Source organism: Microcaecilia unicolor, chromosome 3 (genome assembly GCF_901765095.1).
Source record: "Microcaecilia unicolor chromosome 3, aMicUni1.1, whole genome shotgun sequence".
In the NCBI taxonomy this organism is placed as follows: Eukaryota; Metazoa; Chordata; class Amphibia; order Gymnophiona; family Siphonopidae; genus Microcaecilia; species Microcaecilia unicolor.
The window spans coordinates 139,353,876-139,376,925 of record NC_044033.1 but is presented as its reverse complement, the minus strand read 5'-3'; the positions used below and the strand labels follow the sequence as shown (position 1 = coordinate 139,376,925).

The window sequence follows — 23,050 nt, the reverse complement described above, 5'->3', positions numbered from 1 at the left end:
CATTAAAAATGCCACATTAGCTGCCAGCATCTCTGATCCCTTCCAATGGTCACACTGGCACCGATTTGCCCCACTTCCAAATCTGGCCTCTTCCATTGAGAAGAAAACCTGCATCCCGATAGTCTGACCCTTCCCCCACCCACTGCTCTGTTGGGACCTACCAGAGCTCCCCTGATTCTGCCCGGGACACGTGGAGGGGCATAATTGAAAGGGACGTCCTCATTTCGATTTGGACGTCTTCGCAAAACGTCCCCATCCAGGGGCGGGGAAATCGAAACAAGATGGACGTCCATCTTTCATTTCGATAATATGGTCAGGGACGCCCAAATCCTGAAATTTTGTCGTCCTTAGAGATGGTCGTCCCTAGACCTGGTCGTTTCTGATTTTTGGCGATAATGGAAACCAAGGACGTCCATCTCAGAAATGACCAAATGCAAGCCATTTGGTCATGGGAGGAGCCAGCATTTGTAGTGCACTGGTCTCCCTCACATGCCAGGACACCAACCGGGCACCCTAGGTGGCACTACAGTGGACTTCATAAATTGCTCCCAGGTACATAGCTCCCTTACCTTGTGTGCTGAGCCCCCCAAACCCACTTCCCACAAATGTACAGCACTACCATAGCCCTTATGGGTGAAGGGGGCACCTAGATGTGGGTACAGTGGGTTTGTGGTGGGTTTTGGAGGGCTCACTGCTTCCTCCACAAACGTAACAGGTGAGGGGGGGATGGGGGCTGGGTCCGCCTGTCTGAAGGGACCTGCATTCACTGTCATAGACCCGAGTATGACAACTGAGGCTGGCACGACATATTTTAAAAGATACTTTTTGAGGGTGGGAGGGGGTTAGTGACCACTGGGGGAGTAAGGGGAGGTCATCTCCGATTCCCTCCGGTGGTCATCTGGCCATTTCAGGCACCTTTTGGTACCTTAGTCGTAAGAAAAACAGGTACAGGTGAAAACGTCCAAGTGTTCATCAGGGACGTCCTTGCTTTTTTTGATTATGGGTCAAGGACGTCCAAGTGTTAGGCACGCCCAAGTCCCGCCTTCGCTATGACTCCGACATGCCCCCTTGAACTTTGGCCGTTCTTGCGATGGAGTGCAGTTGGAGATGTCCTAAATCGGGTTTCGATTATACCGATTTGGACGTCCCTGGGAGAAGGACGTCCATCTTCCGATTTATGTCAAAAGATGAACGTCCTTCTCTTTTGAAAATGAGCCCAGTTGTGACTTTGGAAGTTAGTACCAAGCCAGGCTCAATTGTGCTGAGTATTGAAAGACAGGTTTTGAATTTTGGGGAGTCTAGCACAGAGACATGGTGTTGTTCTGCCTTTTAGGCAGACAAGTTTTTTTCTAAGGGCTACATAAATGCACCAACAAGCTAGGTGTAGAGCCAACTACTCATATCGCAAATAAATATCCTTTTTTGACTGGAGGAAAAGACCTCAGATACTCTGTATCCAATGCATCAAATATTGTAACTAGGGTTGTATGAACTGATCATTGTTCTGAAATCCTCCAGGTTTTTTAAAAGTGCTACTGTCAAACACACACACACACACACACACACACAACCAACTGTGCTTGTCGGGAGTTTTTTGAATAGCTTTTCTCAACATGTCATCTCTGCGGCTACTTTTGTTTTTCATTGTGCATATCATTTTATAAATACAGCAGCTAATAGATTTATTCAGTGACAATGGTCCAATGTTACCTTTTTTCAGAGAGTTTATAAAAGTAAGTTTATTCACCACAGCAAATAATTCCTTTGATTGTAATGAAAGTGACTTATTAAAATGCTCCTTTTGTGCAGAAAAAGTGGCAGTATTATATTTTTGTAGATCAAAGTTGTAATTTTCTGGAGTCACCCTAGAGGGATTCTTCCTCCATTCTCTTTCATGAAGCTCAAATTCGCACTTAAGAGCTTTTATCTCTTTGTTAAACCAATGAATGGAATGAGCTCTCCTACAGCAATATTATTTAAGAGGAGCAACTGCATTTAAAGCTTCAAATAAAGCAGAGTTCTGAGCATTGACTGCATCATTTACATCCAATGATTTCATATCTTTATCTTTATTGTTATTAAAAAGCTTGATATACCACTCACCATAGGCGGTCGGTGGCCCAACTGTTTGGGGAGGCTAAAGAGGGTGGAGTTAGGGGTGGGGCCAGGGGTGGAGCTTAAATCATAATTGTCTGATAACACACAGAAAAAAATAAATAAAAATAAAAGTCACAATTAATAACTTTTATTAAATTTAGATATTAGATACATATCATATGTCAAAGAATAAAGTGGTTGCTCAAAGCATATACTAACCATAATCGCTCAACTGCAAAACACTATGCACATCTTTGTGCAAAAACACACTCAGAACTTTACTGTACCAAAAATATTACACTGGGCAGAACCTAATACACCATTAGTGGCTTATAGCCCATTTAGTTATGTTTAAACAGAGATCTGCATTAAAAAAAATATTTATTTTTATTTTGACCTATAAAACCACTTGTCCCTGAAACATGCCTAAAAACAGAATAATCCAGTTGTGTATCTAAAATGCAAAATCCTACAAATGAGATAACATTAAAATGTGATTCCATGTGCCCCAATGAAAGGTGAGTTTAATTCTACTTCCATTTAATTTCAATATACAGTATTCTATCATCTTTATAACACCAGCTTCCCAAGGCAGAGTACAACAACAGTTAAGATAAACTCAGATAAACTCTCAAGAAACAGGATATCTAAGCACAAACCAGAGTTTATAATCGCTTTTTCTACCAGCTGCAATACCCTGCCTATTAACAGAAACAGCTTTAGCCTTGTTAGGATCAACAGTCAAGAACAACCTGGATGCAGCAGCTCAAAAGTTTGTTTGTTTTGTTTGGGCTGAAGGCAGTGAGGATGTCATGCTGAGGAAACACATTAACCAAATTGGCTTCCTTGTTTACTTACTGGGCTAGAAAGGGTCACTTCCACTCCTCTTGGGCAGCTGTGTCCCCCCCCCCCCCCCCCCAGTCTTGCATCTTTCTCCCTGTTTCTTCTGCTGCCTGCTGTCTCCTGTCCTCATTTTTACTGCCCTGAAGAGTTCTCCCTCAGCACTGGCAATTCAGAGACTCAGAGGGGCAGATGCACTAAAGCTAAATGAGCCTTTAATGACTCTCCAACGAGGAAAATTTGATCCGTTGCATGCATCAAAGGGCTTTTACCGAGGAAGCCAGCAGCTAACGAAAACGGAATGGAGATGAGCAATTAGTGTGAAAACCCCATTGAAACGACATGCACTAACCTTTTCCGATTGCCTTTACGCAGGAAAAAGGCAGGAAAACTAACGACAGCTCTGTGCCAGGAAAAATCATTAAGAGAAAAAATAAACAAACTTTGAGCCAATCCAAGCGCATTAGCAGAGCTAAAAGCGCTGTGATTGGTCCAAAGGACGTCAGAAAAACATAAATAAATAAAAATTAAAAAAAAGGGTCGGGAGGGGGCAAGGGCGCTCATCAGGAGCGTCCTGTACGGACGGCCTTGCCCCCCCCCGCTGCTCCCCACTTTCCGCCGCTCCCCCCACCCCGAAAAAGCAAAATTCGAGCAGCCCCTGCCCCCCGCCCTTCCTCACTACTCTCTCACCTCAGCTCCGCCTCCCGACATCCTCCGTCCTGTGCCCCGCCCCCTTTTGGGGTCGTCGCCGCCATTCCCCTCCTCCATCGGGCCCCCTCCCTCTTACCGGGCCCGTGCAGCGCCTCTCTCCTCTGTCCGAAGGCGCTGCACGGGCAAGAAGAAAGCCTGATGCCTGCCTTCGCCCAGCTTCGATGGCGCATCTTTCTCCTGCTGGGCCCGCCCCTGTCTGACGTCGGTTACCTACGTAGGTTACTGACGTCAGACAGGGGCGGGCCCAGCAGGAGAAAAACGCGCCATCGAAGCTGGGCGAAGGCAGGCATCAGGCTTTCTTCTTGCCCGTGCAGCGCCTTCGGACAGAGGAGAGGCGCTGCACGGGCCCGGTAAGAGGGAGGGGGCCCGATGGAGGAGGGGGATGGCGGCGACGACCCCAAAAGGGGGCGGGGCACAGGACGGAGGATGTCGGGAGGCGGAGCTGAGGTGAGAGAGTAGTGAGGAAGGGAGGGGGGCAGGAGCTGCTCGAATTTTGCTTTTTCGGGGTGGGGGAGCGGCGGAAAGTGGGGAGCAGGGCTGCTTGAATTTTGCTTTTTCGGGGTGGGGGGAGCGGCGGAAAGTGGGGAGCAGGGCTGCTTGAATTTTGCTTTTTCGGGGTGGGGAGAGCGGCGGAAAGTGGGGAGCAGCAGGGGGGGGCAAGGCCGTCTGTACAGGACGCTCCTGATGAGCGCCCTTGCCCCCTCCCGACCCTTTTTTTTTCTTTTTGTTTTGATTTGGGAGCCATGTGCTTGTGATTTGACTGTGTTTTGACTGTTTGTGGCATGCGCAGAGCAGCTAACATAACGCTTGGCTGCTCTGCGCATGATTTGGGGGCCGATTAACGATGTGTATTGTGATTCTTTGATACATTGTACGTTTCTATACCGATCTGAGCATGTGTGACTTTTTTTTTTGGTGCATTCTTCGTTTTTTAAAAATCGTTAGGGCCTTTAACGATTTTGATTTTTTTACGTTTGCTTGATGCATCTACCCCAGAGTCAGCCTTCTGCTAGCGTTGGGGCTTCTCTTCAGGGGCGTCCTGGACTCTAATGTAACTTCCTCTTTTCTGCAGAGCTGGGAGGGAGTGAGACACGCCTGAAGAGAAAGCCCCGAAGGTGGCAGAAGGCTGACTCTGAATCCCCGTGTCTCTTCCCCCTTTCTCTATCTCTCTTAATGGCTCTCACATCCTCCCTGTCTCCTCCGCTCATAACCTTGGAGTCATCTTTGATTCCTTTCTCTCCTTCTCTGCACATATTCAACAGATTGCCAAAACCTGTCGTTTCTTTATCTACAATATTAGCAAAATTTTGCCCCTTCCTTTATGAATACGCTGCCAGAACCCTTATCCACACCCTTGTCACCTCTCGCTTGGACTATTGCAATTTACTTCTCACTGGTCTTCCACTCAGCCATCTCTCTCCTCTCTAATCTGTCCAAAATTCTGCGGCACAACTTATTTTCCGCCAGAATCGTTATACCCACACTAGCCCACTCCTCAAGTCACTTCACTGGCTCCCTGTCCGCTTCCACATTCAGTTTAAACTTCTCGTACTGACCTTTAAATGCATCCACTCTGCAGCTCCCCATTACCTCTCCACTCTCATCTCTCCCTACATTCCTCCCCATGAACTCTGCTCACTGGACAAATGTCTCCTGTCATCCCCCTTCTCCTCCACTGCTAACCCCAGGCTTCGTTCCTTTTCTCCCGCGGCACCTTATGCCTGGAATAGACTTCCTGGACCTATATGTCTAACTCCATCTCTGCCTGTTTTCAAGTCTATGCTGAAAACCCACCTTTTCACTGCTGCTTTTTAGCTCCTAGCCACTACTCAATTGCCCTCCCCTTGTCCCTTCCTTCCTTCTCACCCATTACTTCCCTCACCCGTAACTGTCTTGTCTGTCTGTATTATTTAGATTGTAAGCTCTTTTGAGCAGGGACTGTCTCTTTGTATCAGGTGTTCAGTGCTGCGTGCGTCTGGTAGCGCTATACAAATGCTAATAATAATAATACTCTTTTGTAACTAGGTTTTTCACGTACTTCCCTTGTCAGGCTATTCTAGAGAGCCGGGGTCTGCTAAAAGAACACCTTTTTCTGGGTAGCCACCCAGTGTGCCCTCTCAAGGAAGGTACAAGGGGTCTTTTACTAAAGATTAGCTCACGTTATCTGCAGCAGGGTCCACAGGAATAAAATGGGACCTGCTGCAGATAACTCGATCTAACCTTTAGTAAAAGACCCTCTAAGAGCCTTAAATTTCGTACTCAGAACTGATTTCAATTGGGCTAACTAAAATTCTTTGTTGAGTGCATGCTCTTTCAAAAGAGTGTGTGCACATTATTTGCAAAGAGGGTACACTCTTTGGAAAGTGTGTGCACTCTTTTCCCAATAATGCGTGCATGTGCAGTGGTTTGAATGGGTGCCCTATTGGGCTTTAGGACCAGATTTACGAAGGTCCTTTTTCCTATTTTGTGTCTATAGGCTAAAATGTTTTTTTTCCCGTAGATCCAGAGTTGGTGAAAAAAGTCATAGAGGCTGATGCATTAACCCGTAGTGCAGATGGTTGATTAGCAACCATTTTTTGTGAAAGTTTGCTATATGTAAATGAGCAGCATTCCAATTTAAGGAGACTGCACAGTCCTGGTCAAAGCCCCCTTCCCACCCCCACCAACTGACACTGTGTAAACCTCTTTAAATGTTGTCTCTTTATATAGACAAGTTTCCAGGAGGTAACCAATCTTCACTGAAGCATAGCTATCTTTCTTTGTAAAGACCTGTGCATGATGATATTATTTACTGGTTTTCTACAAATGCATAAATAGTGGACTGATTTGAACGTTTTACATCATTATTTATGAACGAACCCCCCCTGTTTACTAAGTAAATCAGGCAAAGATGCTGAAATGTGTATCATGTGAAGTCCTTTTTATGAAAACCGAATTCTCATTAGTAAACAAGAATCTCAATCTTTTGTGTATTTCTATGATTAGGTGGAGTGGAAGCCATATTCGCTGGGGACAGCCCTTCAGACTGCGACAAGTAACGACAGGAAAGTACTTAAGTCTCATAGATGACAAAAGCCTTCTCTTAATGGATAAAGAAAAAGCTGATGTGAAATCTACAGCATTTTGTTTCCGGTCTTCCAAGGTAGGTGAAACTATTTTGTGTAATGTTTTTAGGGGCCCTTTTACATAGGCGCGTTAGGTGCTACACGCATGCAGCATGCGCCTAAACGAGACTACCACCAGGTTACTGTGCCCCCAGTGGTAAATTTATATTTGGCATGCGCCCATAATGCCTGGATGATCTATTCATTTATTATCCTCCCATGTGCGTCGTTTCCAGCAGTAATCGGCAGTTGCCGCATGCCAACTGGTCACTGCGAGTGTAGCGTGTGAGCCCTTATTGCTAGATCGATGGGTGGCATTAAGGGCTCAGGCTGGTTCTGGACACACACCAGTTTCAGTTTTACCACATGCTCTTTTCTCGTACCATTGAAAAAAAAGCCCCTTTTTTGCAGACGTGGTAAAAACTGTCCCGGCGAAAGCCCAATACACGGGCCAACACTAACGCAGGCCATGGTTTACCATGGTTTAGTAAAAGAACCCCTTAGAGATTTCAAAATTGTGAACATATATACATTTTTCAAGGTAACTCCCAATGACATTTCCTGGAGGACTGCTTTTATTTCTCTAGTATGGTGTCCCCCAACCTGAAAGAAAAATCTTTTAGGCTTTTTCCTTCTTACTTTTTTCCTTTGCTTCTTTTCTCCTTATAGTCCCTATGTTCTAGGTGCCACTTTGGCTCCTGTGTGTGTCTGGTCGCACAGCCCCAGAAATTACCCCCTTTTCTGGCTTCTACCTGTCTCTGTCCTCCCACACCACTCTTTGGTCCCTCAGCTTCCTAGCTATGTGCCCCTGTTGCAAACTGTTAGAGTTGCCTACAAATCGGTCTATGCAGCAAACTTTACATACCAAAGCACAAAATGGTGGAAAACTCTATCCAAACCCTAAGATCATTGAACACCTACACAAACTTCCGCAAACAACTCAAGACCTTTCTGTTCCAACAATTCTACCATGAAGAGAAAAGAGGCTAATTGACCAAACACCCAGGACCAACGCACCTCAACGATCACACTCACTGAACACTACTCACACCTCCCAAGCCCAGGAACTGCCTCCCCTCAGCCTGCTAAGCCCAATCATTGTTATCTTTGGACATGAAGTTTTCTAATATGCATCCCTTGTATACGCTTTTATTCACTAATTGTCAATTTTATCTGTAATAAAACCTTATGAAACCGCTAACTCTACAACCTTACAACTACCTATACATGGAACTGCCCTCTCTTTAACTTACAAATGCTCTGTGAGCCACATAGAACCAGGATATAAATGCTGTTATAAATAAATAAATAAATAAATACCCTACTGATGAATATAAATGTAGACTCGCTGATAAATGTAGGAATCAGCTAAGGAATAGGTGAAATAAAATCTTAATAAAAGGTAATTCTACTTTTCATCAAATTTTCATTTAGGATTTCATATACTTGATATAGTAACCCTTTATAGCACTTTGCAGTAAATATATTTGTAGCCTTTCAGTGGGGTGAGGTTTCTCTCAGAGGGTTATAATAGCATGAGAGGGTGTAGGAGTCCTGAGCCTTTAAACACACAGCCAGGCTGTGGTTTAAAAAGCAGCAAAATCTTTATCCTTATATTTCAGGTTCAAAACACAGAATAAGCCTGTCAGCTCAAGTTCAAACATAAAGCAGCTTGGGGTTAAATATCAAAAGGAGGCTTGAGTTCATTTTTATTATTTCTTTTCATTTTACTATTTTTTATACTGTTAACCAAATTGTAAGTTATATATCAAGATATATCTTATGTCAAACTGTACCTGGTGTACACTGCCTTGGGTGAATCTCTTCATAAAGGCAGCTAATAAACCCCAATAAATAAATAAATAAAAGTTTCCTAACTGAGGATTTCAGTATGGCAGTCAGGCAGAGCAGCCACAGATAACTGAGCTCCTGCACTGCCTTTGCCAACTCACTCCATAAAATCCCCCCATTTGAGAGTTAAAATGTTTTCAAATAGAGGATAAATATCCTGATCCCTCACCCAGAGATTAGGATGCCAAAATAACTGCTGTCCTGACCAGCTGCCATGATTAAAGGAATCTATGCAGTTAAGGCCATGAAGTCATCTCCTGCAGTGGTTAAACATGCACGGGCAAACCTGTCAGCTCCAAGGGCAGAAAATGATAGTGGAGAGGAGGATGCATAACTGGATGTAACATGGCAGATGGTGTTAACTAAGCTCAGGTTTACCAAGCATCACATTGATGAAATGGTAGTTACAAAACTGGAAGAACAATTTTTCTACACAGAGGAGGGACTTGATTCAACAGAAAACCATCTGAGGGATGTGGAGGAGAGTCTAGGTCAGGAAGGGAACTTGAGGGGGGAGATTCAAATGCAGATAATAATGTTACAGGAATGAAATGAGGAACTGGAGAATTGTAGCAGATTCTGAAATATAAGAATATTTTGGTGTCCGAGATGGCAACTGATTAGGACAGTCATAAAGCAGCTCTTCATGTAAGAAGATTTTACTTGAGATATTTTCCAATTTTCTAATGCCTAAGCAGAATGGAGAAATCAGGGGCCTTCCCTCCTTACTCCCCTGGAATTCTGGTCCTTAGACAACCTTCAATAACTGCTTACACAAAGCCTGTACCAGTGGAATTCAGCATCTCTACTGAGTTTGGAAGCAGAGAGAAGCCCTGACATGGAGGGTGAAATTTAGCTGAGCCCGCGAAGCCACAGTCCCCTTCCAGGTTTGAACAGCATGAAGGGACAAATCTCTGCGGGAACTTAGTCTGGGATTCAATTTACAGTTACTGCCCTGGAAGGTTGTTCTCCACCAGCTGGGGCCATATTGAAATTGCCCAATGAAGATCTTCAATCTAGAGTTATTTTGGCTCCAAGTATGGGTTGCAGGCCAGAGGACATTGCTATGTGGTAGCAGTTGGTGAGACCATCAGAAATCACCCTGGAATCCATTTGGACAGCAGTTGAATCCCTCCACAAGGTGTGTTTATCTTTTGTTTCTGCCCCTGTGGTTAATACCTCAGTAATTAAAACTGTATGTTTTTGGAGATAGGGAAACCAGAACTAAACACAATACTCAAGGTGAGGTTGCACCATGGAGCAATAGAAACATTATGGTATTTATCATCCCTTTCCTAATTATTCCTAGCGTCCTGTTTGCTTTTTTGGCCACTGCCACACACTGGGCAGAAGATTTCAGTGTATTGTCTACAACAACACCTAGATCTTTATCTTGGTGCTGACTCCTAAGATGGACCCTAGTATCAAATAATTATGATTTGGATTATTCTTCCCGATGTGCATCGCTTTGCTTTTGTCTACATTATATTTCATCTGCCATTTGGATGCCCAGTCTTCTAATTTACTAAGGTCTTCCTGCAACTTTTCACAGTCCGCATGTGTTTTAACAACCTTGAATAGTTTTGTGTCATCTGAAAGTTTAATCGCCTCACTTTCCAGATCATTTATAAATATGTTAACTAGCACCGGTCCCAGTACAAATCCCTGTGGCACCTCATTATTCACAATCATCCATTGAGAAAAATGGTCATTTAACCCTACCCTCTGTTTTCTGTCCAATAACCAATTCCTAATCCACAACAGAACATTGCCTCTTATCCCATGACTCTAATTTTCTCAGGAGTCTCTCGAGGAACTTTGTCAAAAGCTTTCTGAAAATCCAGATACATCAAATGCACCACATCAACTGGCTCACCTTTATTTACACCTTCAAAGAAATGAAACAAATTGGTGAGGCAGGACTTCTTTTGACTGAATCCATGCTGACTCTGTCCTATTAAACCATGTTTATCTATGTGTTCCGTAATTTTATTCTTTATAATAGTTTCTACTGTTTTGCCCAGCACTGATGTCAGGTGTACCAGTCTGTAATTTCCAGGATCACTCCTGGAACCTTTTTAAAAAATCGGCCTTACATTGGCCACCCTCCAATCTTCAGGTACTATGGACGATTTTAATGACAGGTTACAGATTATTAATGGCATATCAGCAATTTCATATTTGAGTGCTTTCAGTGCCCTCGGATGTATGACATCTGGTCCAGGTGATTTACTACTTTTAATTTGTACGTCTTCCAGATTCACCGAGATTTCTTTTCAGTTCCTCCACATTGTCACCCTTGAAAACCATTTTGGTACAGGTAGATCTCTTACATTTTCTTCCATAAAGCAAAGAATTCATTCAGTTTCTCCGCTATGGCCTTGTCCTCTCTGAGTGCCCCTTTAGCTTCTTCATGATATAATGGTTCCAAGGATTCTCTCACAGGACTTCTGTTTCTTATGTACCTAAAAAAGTTGTTATTGTGGGGTTTTGCCTCTGTGGCAAGTATCTCTTCCTATTCTCTTTTAGCCTTCTTTATCAGTGCTTTGCATCTAACTTGCCAGTGTTTATGATGCTCATTTTCTTCATTTGGGTCCTTTTTCCATTCTTTGAAAGATGCTCTTTTGGCTCTAATAGCCTCTTTTACTTCACCTTTTAACCATGCTGGCTGTTGTTTACTCTTCTTTCCACCTTTGTAAATACATGGAATTCATCTGGTCTGGGCTTCCAAGATGATATTTTTAAACAACGTTTATGCCTGATTTAAAGCCTTAACCTTAGCATCTGATCCTTTTAGCTTATTTTTAACCATTTTCCTCATTTTGTCATAGTTGTCCTTTTGAAAATTAAATGCTGCTACAGTAGATTTCCTTTGTGGCTTCTCTCCAGATATTAGCTCAAGCTTGATCATGTGACTAGGCGATCCTTACATCCAACAGCCACCCAGATATCTACATGCCTAATGATCAAATTACCAACTACAATTGCTGTCCAAACCCTTCCCGACTGGGCAGAAGTTCCTGGAGACACATACTTGATGCAAGGTGATATTGCATACCCTGGTGTGCAGGTCCTGGCTACAGGATTACTTCCTTCTTCACCAGGGTGATGCTCTCCTTTTAGGAGACTTCCCTCCTCCAAGACAGCACAGGGGCTGCCAGACTGGAGGTGGAACTTCTCTACAATGTCTCTGTAGGTCTCCACTATGTACCTCTCTGTCTCCCTCAGCTCCTCCAAGTCTGCTATTCTAGCCTCAACAGAACAAACTCATGCTCTGAGAGGTAGGAGCTGTTTATATTGGGCACACACATATAACCTCTCGCCAACTGGGTGATAATCATACATGAGACACTCAGTGCAAAAGATTGGCTAGCACCCCTCTCACTGCTGGATTGCTGTTTGAATCAGTATTACTGAATCATTTAATAATTTAAAACTTGTTAAGGTATTAGGGATATTAGACTAATATGAAAGAACCTTTAGATTATATGGTATGTTGTATGATTTATTTAGTGCTTGCTTCTCACAAACTAATGAAATATAATTAGAACTGTGTAATGAAGATACCCCCTTGTTGTCTTAATTAGAATTACTGACTATAAATTAAGACTATAAATGAAGAGATGAGCTAGGGATGGGTGGGATTGAAGACTGAACTAGGCCCTGCTGTGCCTTCTATAGGCTATCAGTTAATGCTGTAGACAATGGCAGAAAGTTCAAGTTTTAAAACTATGGGTAAAAGGGTTTTGCACTATGGAAATTAAGCTGTGCTGCAAGCTAAAACGCGAAACTGGGGTTTCATGTGACTATCAGCTCTGCTCTACACTGATGCTAAGGTAAACTCTAGAATAGTCCTTTAACTGCTAGCCCATGGAACTGTTATAGAGACTTTAAATGCTAAACAAACAAACAAACTAACAAAACAAACCCTGTTCCTTAAACTACCTTTGCTAAATAAGTAGAGTAACTTAAAAATAAAGACTCTGAGATTACCTATTTAACTCTAAAGGGCCCTTTTACTAAGCCATGTAAGCACCTACGTGCACCCATCATGCGTCAATTTGGAATTATTGCCCGGCTACCACATGGCTCGGGCGATAATTTCATTTTTTATGCGTGTCTACTACACGTGCCAGAAAATAATTTTATTTTCCGGCACGCGGGCGGTAATTGGTATTTGAATGTGTGTTGACCATTTCTGCCCAGAGACCTTACTGCTACGTGAATGGGTGGCGGTAAAAAATGGACGTGTGCCAATTTTCATTTTGCCACATGTCCATTTTGCCCCCCCCCCCCCCAACAAAAGGCATTTTTTACAGGTGTGCTGAAAAATGGATCTGCTCGCATCCAAAACACATGCCTAAACTAGCACAGGCCACTTTTCAGCGCACCTTAGTAAAAGGACCCTTAAGTCTACCTTTCCCCAAGTTTAAAAGCAATTTCCCAGCAACTAACTTACCAGTGAAGTTCTGTCCTGCTCTGGAAATCCTCACAGCACCTCTTCTGGATGCTAAGATTAGAGAGAATCCTAGAATAAGGAAGACATACATAAAACTTTAGAGGCTCACACCTATGGACACGGTATGAATGTTAGGGTCAAGGTTCTGATGAATGTGTATAGAAGTGAGCATGAAGAGAATGGCTGAAAGAATGTGAGTAGGGGAAGATATGAGAGTGGGATAAAATGTTTTATGGGATAAAGGGGGGGGCAAAAGGATCATTAGGGGTGGGGGATACATGGAGAGGTGAGGGATTGGGATGGGGAGGGGACAAAGATGGAGGGTTTATAGATGGAAGTTGGTAACAAGAAAATGCTCAGGGTTGGGATGGGATAACACAACCCACCATGATTCTTCCTTAAAATTAAAAAGAGTTCTAAAGTATTTATAAGAGATATATGTTCTTTCTGAGTACAGAGGTTTAAATGGAAATGCTTTTTTTTTTAAGATGGTGGGGGGTTTATTTCATAAAAATTGTTATAAATTATAGAAGTTACTATTTTGTGTTCTATTTGTATTACGATTAATTGATATTTTATTGCTGTTCATTATAGCTTGCATTTTTTGTTGTAATGCTTTTCTTATTGGATTTTGTATTGTCTCTAATTATTTAATAAAGAATTATTTAAATTTCAAAACAGATATATAAATATAGTCTTACTGCGGGAATATGAGAAACTGAAACAGGGTAATTGGGGTGTTTTCTGCCACCATTTGCATGAAGGCAGGGAATTAGGTTGTGCCCTTGAACTATAAATCCTGGTAATCCTGTAGCTCCCTGTAGTAGGCTCTTTCAGAGCGCATATCCTGTTCCCTGTGTCTTATGGGACTCTTTCTATTGGCTTGGCTTGATCTGTAAGCTTTATGGGCAAGTTGCCCCCACTCCCCCTATTTTCTGTCTGCATCGGGTCTGGAGAGTTAGTCTGTAGCATATCTCCTCTGTGAACAGAAACTGCCTATGCCAGTGGTTCCCAAACCTGATTCTGGAGGCACCCCAGCCAGCCAGGTTTTCAGGATATGCACAATGAATATTCATGAGAGAGATTTGCATGCAGTAGAGGCAGTACATGCAGATATCTCTCATGAATATTCATTGTGGATATCCTGAAAACCTGACTGGCTGGGGTACCTCCAGGATCAGGTTTGGGAACCACTGGTCTATGCTGTATTCTGTCGTATGATCCTTTCAAGCTACTGCGACTCTATCAAGATTTCACCAGTGTACAGCATCTCTATTCAGCATGTTGCTGAATTTCTCCCAGCCTCTTTTGCTTGAGAGAGAGAAAGAGAGCTGGTTGAGAACAAACTCCCAGTTTACAAAACTGGCAAAACTCTTGTCCAGAATATCTCAACTGTAAATTATTTTTCCTTGTTTAATTAGTGCATTAAAGAAGATTTTGGTTCAAGAGTTCTGAATCTTATCTTAGTGATATTCTATACTCTGGTTTAAATTCAATGTCAAGCATAATGTTAGGAATACTTTGCAAGGAAAGAACAGGGTGCAGCGTTCTATTCATTAGTAGGATCAAAAAATGAGGAGTAGATATTCTGGTTAAAAATAGTGTACCCTTTGTGAAATCTGACGAGGATAAGGATGAAGAGGGAAGATGAGTATAGCTAAAAGGATTGGTGGATACACAGGAATGATCTTAGTGAATTTATATGCACTTTGGGTTTGCGCTAGAATTCTATAACAATTTAGGCACTTCTAACTGCTGTTACAGAATTGGCATTATCCCTGGATTCTATAAATATAACTACCCTTGAATCATTGATTTCAATATTAATCATATCTACTACTAAAAGCTGACTTGCTTATGAGAATACTCTAATCTAGTTAATTATGCAAGCATCATCCCTCCTGTTATCTGTAAATGTATTTGTTTAACGGAGGAAAAGACTTCAGATGCTCAGCTCTCAATGGAACAGTTGCTGCTATGGACGCCGGGTGAGCTTCCTCATCAGTCTAAAAAAACTCCGAAGATTGAATTGAGATTTTACTGTACATTCTTTTTTTTCATTTTAAATAAATCTCAATCAATTTGACTATATTAAATATTGTCTATTATCCAGAGAAATAACTATTCAAGGGCACTTATCTTAATTCAATGTAGTGTGGTTTGGGTTGCTCAACAGAGAGCCTCCGTTTCACAATAAGCTTCCTCAGAAGTCAAGCCTCTTTTTTTTATCTTGTCCTGGATAAAATTAAATAGAGTACATTGAACTAGGAGGTAAAAGTTACAAGGGATATCTATTGGATAATTTCCTGGTGCTATGCCTACCTTGCATCTCAGTTCCGTCATTGTAAATGCCAAAGAATTTAAAAATTATGTCCCTCTTTAAAGGTATGCTGACTCGAAGAACTGATCAAATTGCCTTTAAGGAATTGAAATGATTAAAGGGACCATGATGGAATGGAGCATATGCTTAAAGCAAATTCAATTACAGGAAAGCTTTCCATTGAACTTTATTATTTAAACCATTAGGTGAAACAGACTGCAATCTATAAATGCACCTCTGCTCTAGTTGTAACAAATTTCGTCCTCGGTCCCCTCCTTTGAATGTCCTCCATCGTCACAACAATTTGAGCACTTGACGGTAAAAATTTGTGCCCCATTTATAGAGCTTAAGCAAGTGGTTGAGACTAAGAAGTCAATCAAAGTTGACTGAGAGCAGCTTGTGACTCGATCCTGCGAGAGCTAAATGATTGAAAGTTTGGTAACTCTTCATACAACAATATCAACAACATTTTGAGTGTGAATGAGAGATCATAAAGAGATTCATATGTCCTTGCAAGGCACAAAGACCATTGTAATCATGCTGTGGAGCTAATGGAGAATTTGGACTGAATTATATATGTAGTTCAGGATCATTGTGTCTAGTATAGGAAATGGTGTGGTTTATGTTTACATGATTTTGATGAATTGTGAAACGCTTTAGCCAGTCAGTGGTCAGAGTAGGCAGGCTTTTTAAACGTTTTCTAAATATTTTGAATTCTAAAACTTGGCACCTCAGTTAGGCGCTACAGTGGAGAACACCTACTGAGGTGCCAAGTTATAGAATTGCCCCCAAGAAAAAGTGCAAGTTGTAAGAGTGCTGCAGTCTTTTAAATAAATTCCCATTTTCGGAAAATAAACTGTGCAGTCTTATTCACTGAAAGCAAGGGAACCAGGATGGGAAGGAATGAGGGAGAGGAAGAAGAGGAGTGTTGGGAGGGGGGGTTAAGGATTGGGCCCATTCACTACATACCCTATTTGTGACCGTTACAAAGAGTTGAAATTCACTGGCAAAACTGGCATGTGAGGATGGTTACTTTGAGACAGTCTGTACTGTACTGACCCTGGAGGCAAAATGTGGTTATTAATGTTATAAATCAAAAAACATTTCAAAAGAACCATATTCTTTAAAAGAAAAAGAAAATCTTTTCACTTTAAGTCATTCATTTCCTGGCATTAGAACATATCACAATATGGTTAGATCTCACAAAAAAACAAAACAAAAACAAAATGCCAAATAACACTTTTTCAGACTGTTCTTCTATATTTTTGTTGTGGGCCATCCTAAATATCACTAGGCGTAAAACTTCATCTCAACTACAATATAATCATAGGTCCAAATGTTTGTATATCTGTAATACACATCAGGTGTATATATTCACAGTTTCATTTTATTCATCACAATTCATTTACAAATAATATAAATACTCTGATATAAATCCATCCTATATAATAATTCTCACCTCCAACAGGATGTGCTTGGGACCGTGCCTGCCGGAAGTGGTCTGCTAGGCAGGCACGCACTGACCTCAGTGACATCAGTGACAGACAATTTGGCAAAGCAAAACAATCTGAGTGCTGGCCATTAGGACACAGGGTTGATAGGAGAGTTTTAAAAGACTGAAGGAACAGAAAGTGTTAAATGGGGGGAGGGGGGAGTTCTGAATGACTGAAAGACATGAACATTTGGGAAAGGAAAACAATCTGAATGCTGGCCATTAGGACACAGGGTAGATAGGAGAGTTTTAAAAGACTGAAGGAAACGAAAGTGTTAAACTGGAGAAGGGGGGGGGGGGGGAGTTGTGAATGACTGAAAGACATGCAAATTTGGGACAACAAAACAATCTCAATGCTGGCCATTAGCACACAGGGTACATAGGAGAGTTTTAAAAGACTGAAGGAACCAAAAGTGTTCAGGGGGGGGGGGGGGGGGGGGGCAAGTTCTGAATGAATGAAAGAAATGAAAATTTACGAGAGGAACACAATCTGAATGCCGGGCATTTGTACACAGGGTAGATAGGACACTTTAAAAAAAAAATGAAGGACATGAAAGTATTACATCTTGGGGGAGGGGTGAGGAGGAAAGCGGTGGGGTATCCGGATACTGGGCGTTAGGGCCACGGGGGTACATAGACTTTTGAAAACCTTAAGGAACCCAAAGTGTGGGAAGGAGGAGGAAAAGGAGGGGAGGGAATGGGGTGAGGGGCATTAGGAACAGGGGAGGGGGCCCTGTCACACACTCTCATTCTCACACACACACTGTCACACAGACAGTCTCACTCTGTCACACATCCGCACATTCACTCTGGCTCTCTCTCTCAAACATACACACTCCCAGGAAAACTTTGCTAGTGCCCGTTTCATTCGTTCCAGAAACGGGCCTTTTTTTTTACTAGTGTTTCAATAAAATACCTGCTTTAGGGATGAACAGCAGCAGATGTCCACATAGCACCAAACCTGTTTGGCACCAGAAAGCCAATGCCAGGAGTTACTTAGTGCTGATTCTTGGTCCACTAACCAGCAAAAGGCTTTCCTAACTTTATATGAGTAGTAATCCGGTACTAATCTGAATATTGCTGGTACCTGGATAAGTGCTAGCAGTCACCCAAGTCTCTGAATATTCAGTGTCAGTATCCAAGGGCATCCTGGCACTGAATATTTGGGTATAAAATGCACACAATGCTCTGCATTTAAAAAACTTCTGATCATCACAGGTTGAATATCACCCAGTTAGTTCATACAAGATCGGTGTAAAATATGTTATCTTACGAACCTGCTCTTCTCCTCCCTTTTTTCTTAAAATCTTTCGTATCAGAATTTGTAGTTCTTTTCCTTTCGGATAGTGGTTTTAATTTATTGTAAACGGCTGAGACCTGCTAGTTAGCATTACAGGTATAGCAAATCTTAAGTAAACTATAAATCTGACTGGAGTCCCCTGGACTCCTCCACCATTACAAACCTCCCTGAACCCCGCCACCAATAGAAAGGCCCCTGTCACCAGTACAATGGAAATATAGATTCCACAAGGCAGGTCATAGCTGCCAGAGAGCAGCCCTTGTTATTTCTGAGTGCTTGAATACCATGTCTTATTCGTGTATTCATATTTGGAAGAGGAACCAAAAGAAAGTGTGATTTGCTATTGTACATTTTTGCTAGCCAAAAAGAGCGGACATCTACTTTCATTGTATATGATGATGATGTAGATACAGTATATTGACTTTCTCTCTCTTTTTTTGTTTTTGTAAAGGAAAAGTTGGATGCAGGGATGAGGAAAGAGGCAGATGGAATGGGAGTGCCTGAAATTAAATACGGTGACTCGCTCTGCTACATCCAGCATTCAGACATGGGGCTGTGGCTCACTTACCAATCTGTTGATGCTAAGTCTGTAAGAATGGGATCGATACAACGTAAGGTAAGATTATAGTCAGAAGTGTGTTAAATAATTCAGAGGTTATGTATATGGGACAAGTGTTAGACATTCAGGGACCCACGGCAGAAACTGGGGAGGGGCCCCAAAGCTGGCCTTCAGCCTATGCCTCCTTCAGCATGAGGTAGGCTTGGGAGCCCCTTCTAGTATGGGGGCCCTGGGCAACTGCCCTGTTTTCCACCCCCTCACACCGGCCCTACAAGTGTAAAGAAACACAAACAGCCCCTTTTAGGAATGTGCATTCATTAGGGCACCTTAAAATGTAGGGGTTGATATTCAGTGTGAGTTAAATAGGTAAGAGCTGGTCGTACCTAGTGCTGACCAGGTACTGACTGCCCAGACATTCAGTGGCTCTTAACCAGCTAGTGCTGTTAAATAATTGCTCAGAATGGCTTGGCATGATCCAGTTTGTGCTGGAATAGTCTGAGGTGGAGTCTGGGCAGAGCCAGGAGTTGCAGATTAGTGTTGATTTTCAGTCCACTAACCAACAAAAGGTTGTCCTAACTTTATCTGGTTAGTAATCTGGCACCAATAAGAATATTGCTGGTACCTGGATAAGTGCTGGCAGTCACCCAGTCTTTGTATATTTAGTGCCAATATCCAAGAGTACCCTGGCATTGAATATTTGGGTACAAAATGCCCAAGATAGTCTGTGTTTAAAAAACTTCTGACCGTCACAGGCTGAATATCGTTCTGCAAATTAGCGTTTGTACAGGTCATTTGTGTGCATTAAAAAGTTATAATATAAATTAAAGAATGTTTATAACAACAAATGTGTAAAATGAACTGAAAAAAATCAACATTGCCTGTGTACACCACTGTCTGCTGATAATAATGTAGGGCCTGATATTCAAAACAAATTAGGTGGGCAGGAGAGGCTGAATATTGGCACTAGCTGGCCATTTTGAAAGTGGGCAGGAGAGGAACATTCCAGAGGTGGACTTGGGGAGGAGCTGGGAGTTATGTGGGTGCTGGCATAAATAGCAGTCCAAACTTAGCTTGGTTAGCTCTATGGGTGCCCACACTGAATTTTAGCTGGCATCTGCATAGCTTCCAGGTAGTGTCCTGCATCTCTCACACCTGCACCCCTCCCTCTCATACCCTGCTAATATCTTTATGCGGCAACCTATGGCCGATTGACTTCTGAATATCAACTTAACTGGCCATGTGTTAGCCAGTGAGTGCCACATAAACTGGATAATCAGTGCTGAAGCCTGCACATGACCCGGCATTTAATTTCCGGGAATAACACTGGTGGCAGTCAGCAAACTGCTCACCACTGCCAACTGAATATTGACAGCGGTTAGCTTAGTGGAGTTTAAAAAAGTTCGGTCGGCTTCCTAAAGGAAAAGTCCATAGACCGTTATTAAATGGACTTGGGGAAAATCCACTATTTCTGGGATAAGCAGTATAAAATGTTTTGTACATTTTTGGGATCTTGCCGGGTATTTGTGGCCTGGATTGGCCACTGTTGGAAACAGGATGCTGGGCTTGATGGACCTTTGGTCTTTCCCAGTATGGAAATACTTATGTACTTATGTTTCTTTATGTATAAAAACAGAGAATCACATTGTAGTAAGGACTGTAAACACAGGAAAACTCCATATTAAAAATTATTGTGGTTTTGTTTTTTATATATTAGGCTATCATGCACCATGAAGGCCACATGGATGATGGTTTAACTTTATCCAGATCACAGCATGAGGAGTCCCGGACAGCTCGAGTTATCCGTAGCACAGTCTTCCTATTCAATAAATTTATAAGGTTTGTTAAACATGTTTACTGTTGTGGAGGGTAAGTTTTATAACAGGGTGACTAGGCAGCTAATGCTCATTGATGCATAGGTTGTGCCAGCTTAATAAAAGCAAAATAAATTGTCTGGAAAAAAGTAAAAACAAACAAAAAAAACTAAACTAAAAGCCCTTCAAATAATACCAACAATGCAAAACTTTTGTAAATACCAGGGGCGTATCTGCGTGGGGCCTCAGGGGCCTGGGCCCCCGCAGATTTTGCCCTGGACCCCCCTACCGCCATCAACCCTCCCCTGCTGCCGTTGCTTACTTTTACTGGCGGGGGACCCCAACCCCCGCCAGCCGAGGTCTGCTTCCACCTGCCGCTGCCTTAAAAACTTCTTCTTCAGCCGGCGGGGGACCCCAAACCCCCGCCAGCCGCCCCGAGGTGTTTAAAATTCATCTTCGGCCTCCGTGGCCGTGCTGCTGTTGATAGGCACTGTTGAATCCACTTCGGAGTCTGACGTCGCAGCACGTACAACGTACAACGACGTCAGACTCCGAAGTGGATTTCAACAGCGCCTATCAACAGCAGCACGGCCACGGAGGCCGAAGATGAATTTTAAACACCTCGGGGCGGCTGGCGGGGGTTTGGGGTCCCCCGCCGGCTGAAGAAGAAGTTTTTAAGGCAGCGGCAGGTGGAAGCAGACCTCGGCTGGCGGGGGTTGGGGTCCCCCGCCAGCAAAAGTAAGCAACGGCAGCGGGGGAGGGTTGGCGGCGGGAGGGGGGTGGAGAGAGTCATTGGTGGCGGTGGGGGCTCTGACAATGGCGGGGGGGGGGGGGGCGGTGGCGGCGGGGGGGGGGGCTAAAATGTGCCCCCTCCCTCTGGCTCTGGCCCCCCCTACCGCCGGAGTCCAGATACGCCCCTGGTAAATACACTCTGGGGCTCATTTACGAAACAAAAAAGGTCCAAAAAAGTAGCACAAAGTAGCATTTGGATGTTTTTCCTTCAAAAAATGTCAAAATCGCTATTTTCAAAACCCATTTTAAGATGTTTTTCTATGTAGTATGTCCAAATCACAAGGGGGCGTGTTTTGGTCTGCACCTGTTTTTATACTACTACTACTTATCACTTCTATAGCGCTACAAGGCATACACAGCGCTGTACATCATACACAAAAAGACAGTCCCTGCTCAAAGAGCTCACAATCTAAATAGGACAGACAAACAGACAGAACAACTAAGAGGTAAGGGATAAAAGGATACAGGGCAAGTGAGTAGTGGTTAGGAGTCAAAAACAGTGTCAAAGAGGTGGGCTTTCAGCCTGGATTTGAAAACGGCCAAAGACGGGGATAGACGTACAAGCTCGGGAAGTCTATTCCAGGCATGAGGTGCAGTGAGATAAAAGGAACGGAGTCTGGAATTACCAGTAGAGGAGAAGAGGACAGACAGGAGAGATTTATCCACAGAATGGAGTACCCGAGGGGGGGCGTAGGGAGAGACAAGAGCGGAGAGGTACTGGGTGATGTGAGTCACAAAAAGGTCCCTAAATAACCAGATGACCACTGGAAGGATTAAGGTATGACTCCCCTTTACTCCCCCAGTGCTCATTGACCCCCTCCCTTCCCCACCCCCACCCCCACCCCCAGAGACGTGAAAGAAGAAAGAGTACATACCAGTTCAATTTAATTCAGGTCTTATATACCGCTAATATCCCCTAGTCTGGTTCAGAGTCTATGACAGAGTCAGATATTATGGCCAGTCCTATTAGCGCAGCAAACAGGTCCATGGTATAGCCTAGTGGTCAGTGCAGTGCACTGTAGAGAAGGGGATCCAGGTCCATATCCCACTCTAAGTAGTACACTTGTGGTTGATCGTGTGAGCTCTCCAAAACTCACCAAAACCTACTAGATAGGTGACACTTGTAGGCATAAGGGCTATTGTAGTGGTGCATAGTAGGTTTGGAGGGCTCACCATACAATATAAGAGGGCAATGTTGAGATGTGTACCTGGGACCTTTTATGTGAAGTCCACTGCAGTGCCCCTTAGAGTGCCTCACTATTCTGCTAGGATGTCTTTATGTGGCCAGTCTACTAAGAATGTTGGCTCCTCCTACATCCCAATGGCTTGATTTTGTGTGTTTTTCACTTGGATTTTATTTTATATTTTTAATAGTCCAAAAAGATAGGCGCACTGAGCACAACAAATCTAGGAAATAACCATTTTTGAAAAAAAAAAAAAAAGATAAGACATTTTTCAGGTTCGAAAATGGTCACGTTCATTACTGGATTTTTGAACATTTTCTGCAAAATGTCCAAAGTCGGATTTAGACATCATATCAAAAATATCCCTCCACTTATCCAAATTCAACAAATCACTATAACTGTATGTGCGTATCTACATATGTTTGATGTGATTTGTTGAATTTGGATACATTAGGCCCGATATTCAGCCGGCAGTGAGTAGCGCATTTGCTGTGCACTGCTGGCGTTAAACCTGGATATTCAATACCAGG

The 23,050-nt window shown here is 43.0% G+C and overlaps 1 protein-coding gene across 1 annotated transcript in view; it reads left to right on the top strand.

Moving 5' to 3' along the window:
* RYR2 (ryanodine receptor 2) overlaps nt 1-23,050 on the top strand; it is a 908,577-nt gene that overhangs the window by 186,646 nt on the left and 698,881 nt on the right. Inside the window, 3 exon segments of the mRNA XM_030194683.1 lie at nt 6,634-6,790; nt 18,626-18,790; nt 20,448-20,569. Coding sequence (XP_030050543.1) covers nt 6,634-6,790; nt 18,626-18,790; nt 20,448-20,569 — 444 coding nt within the window.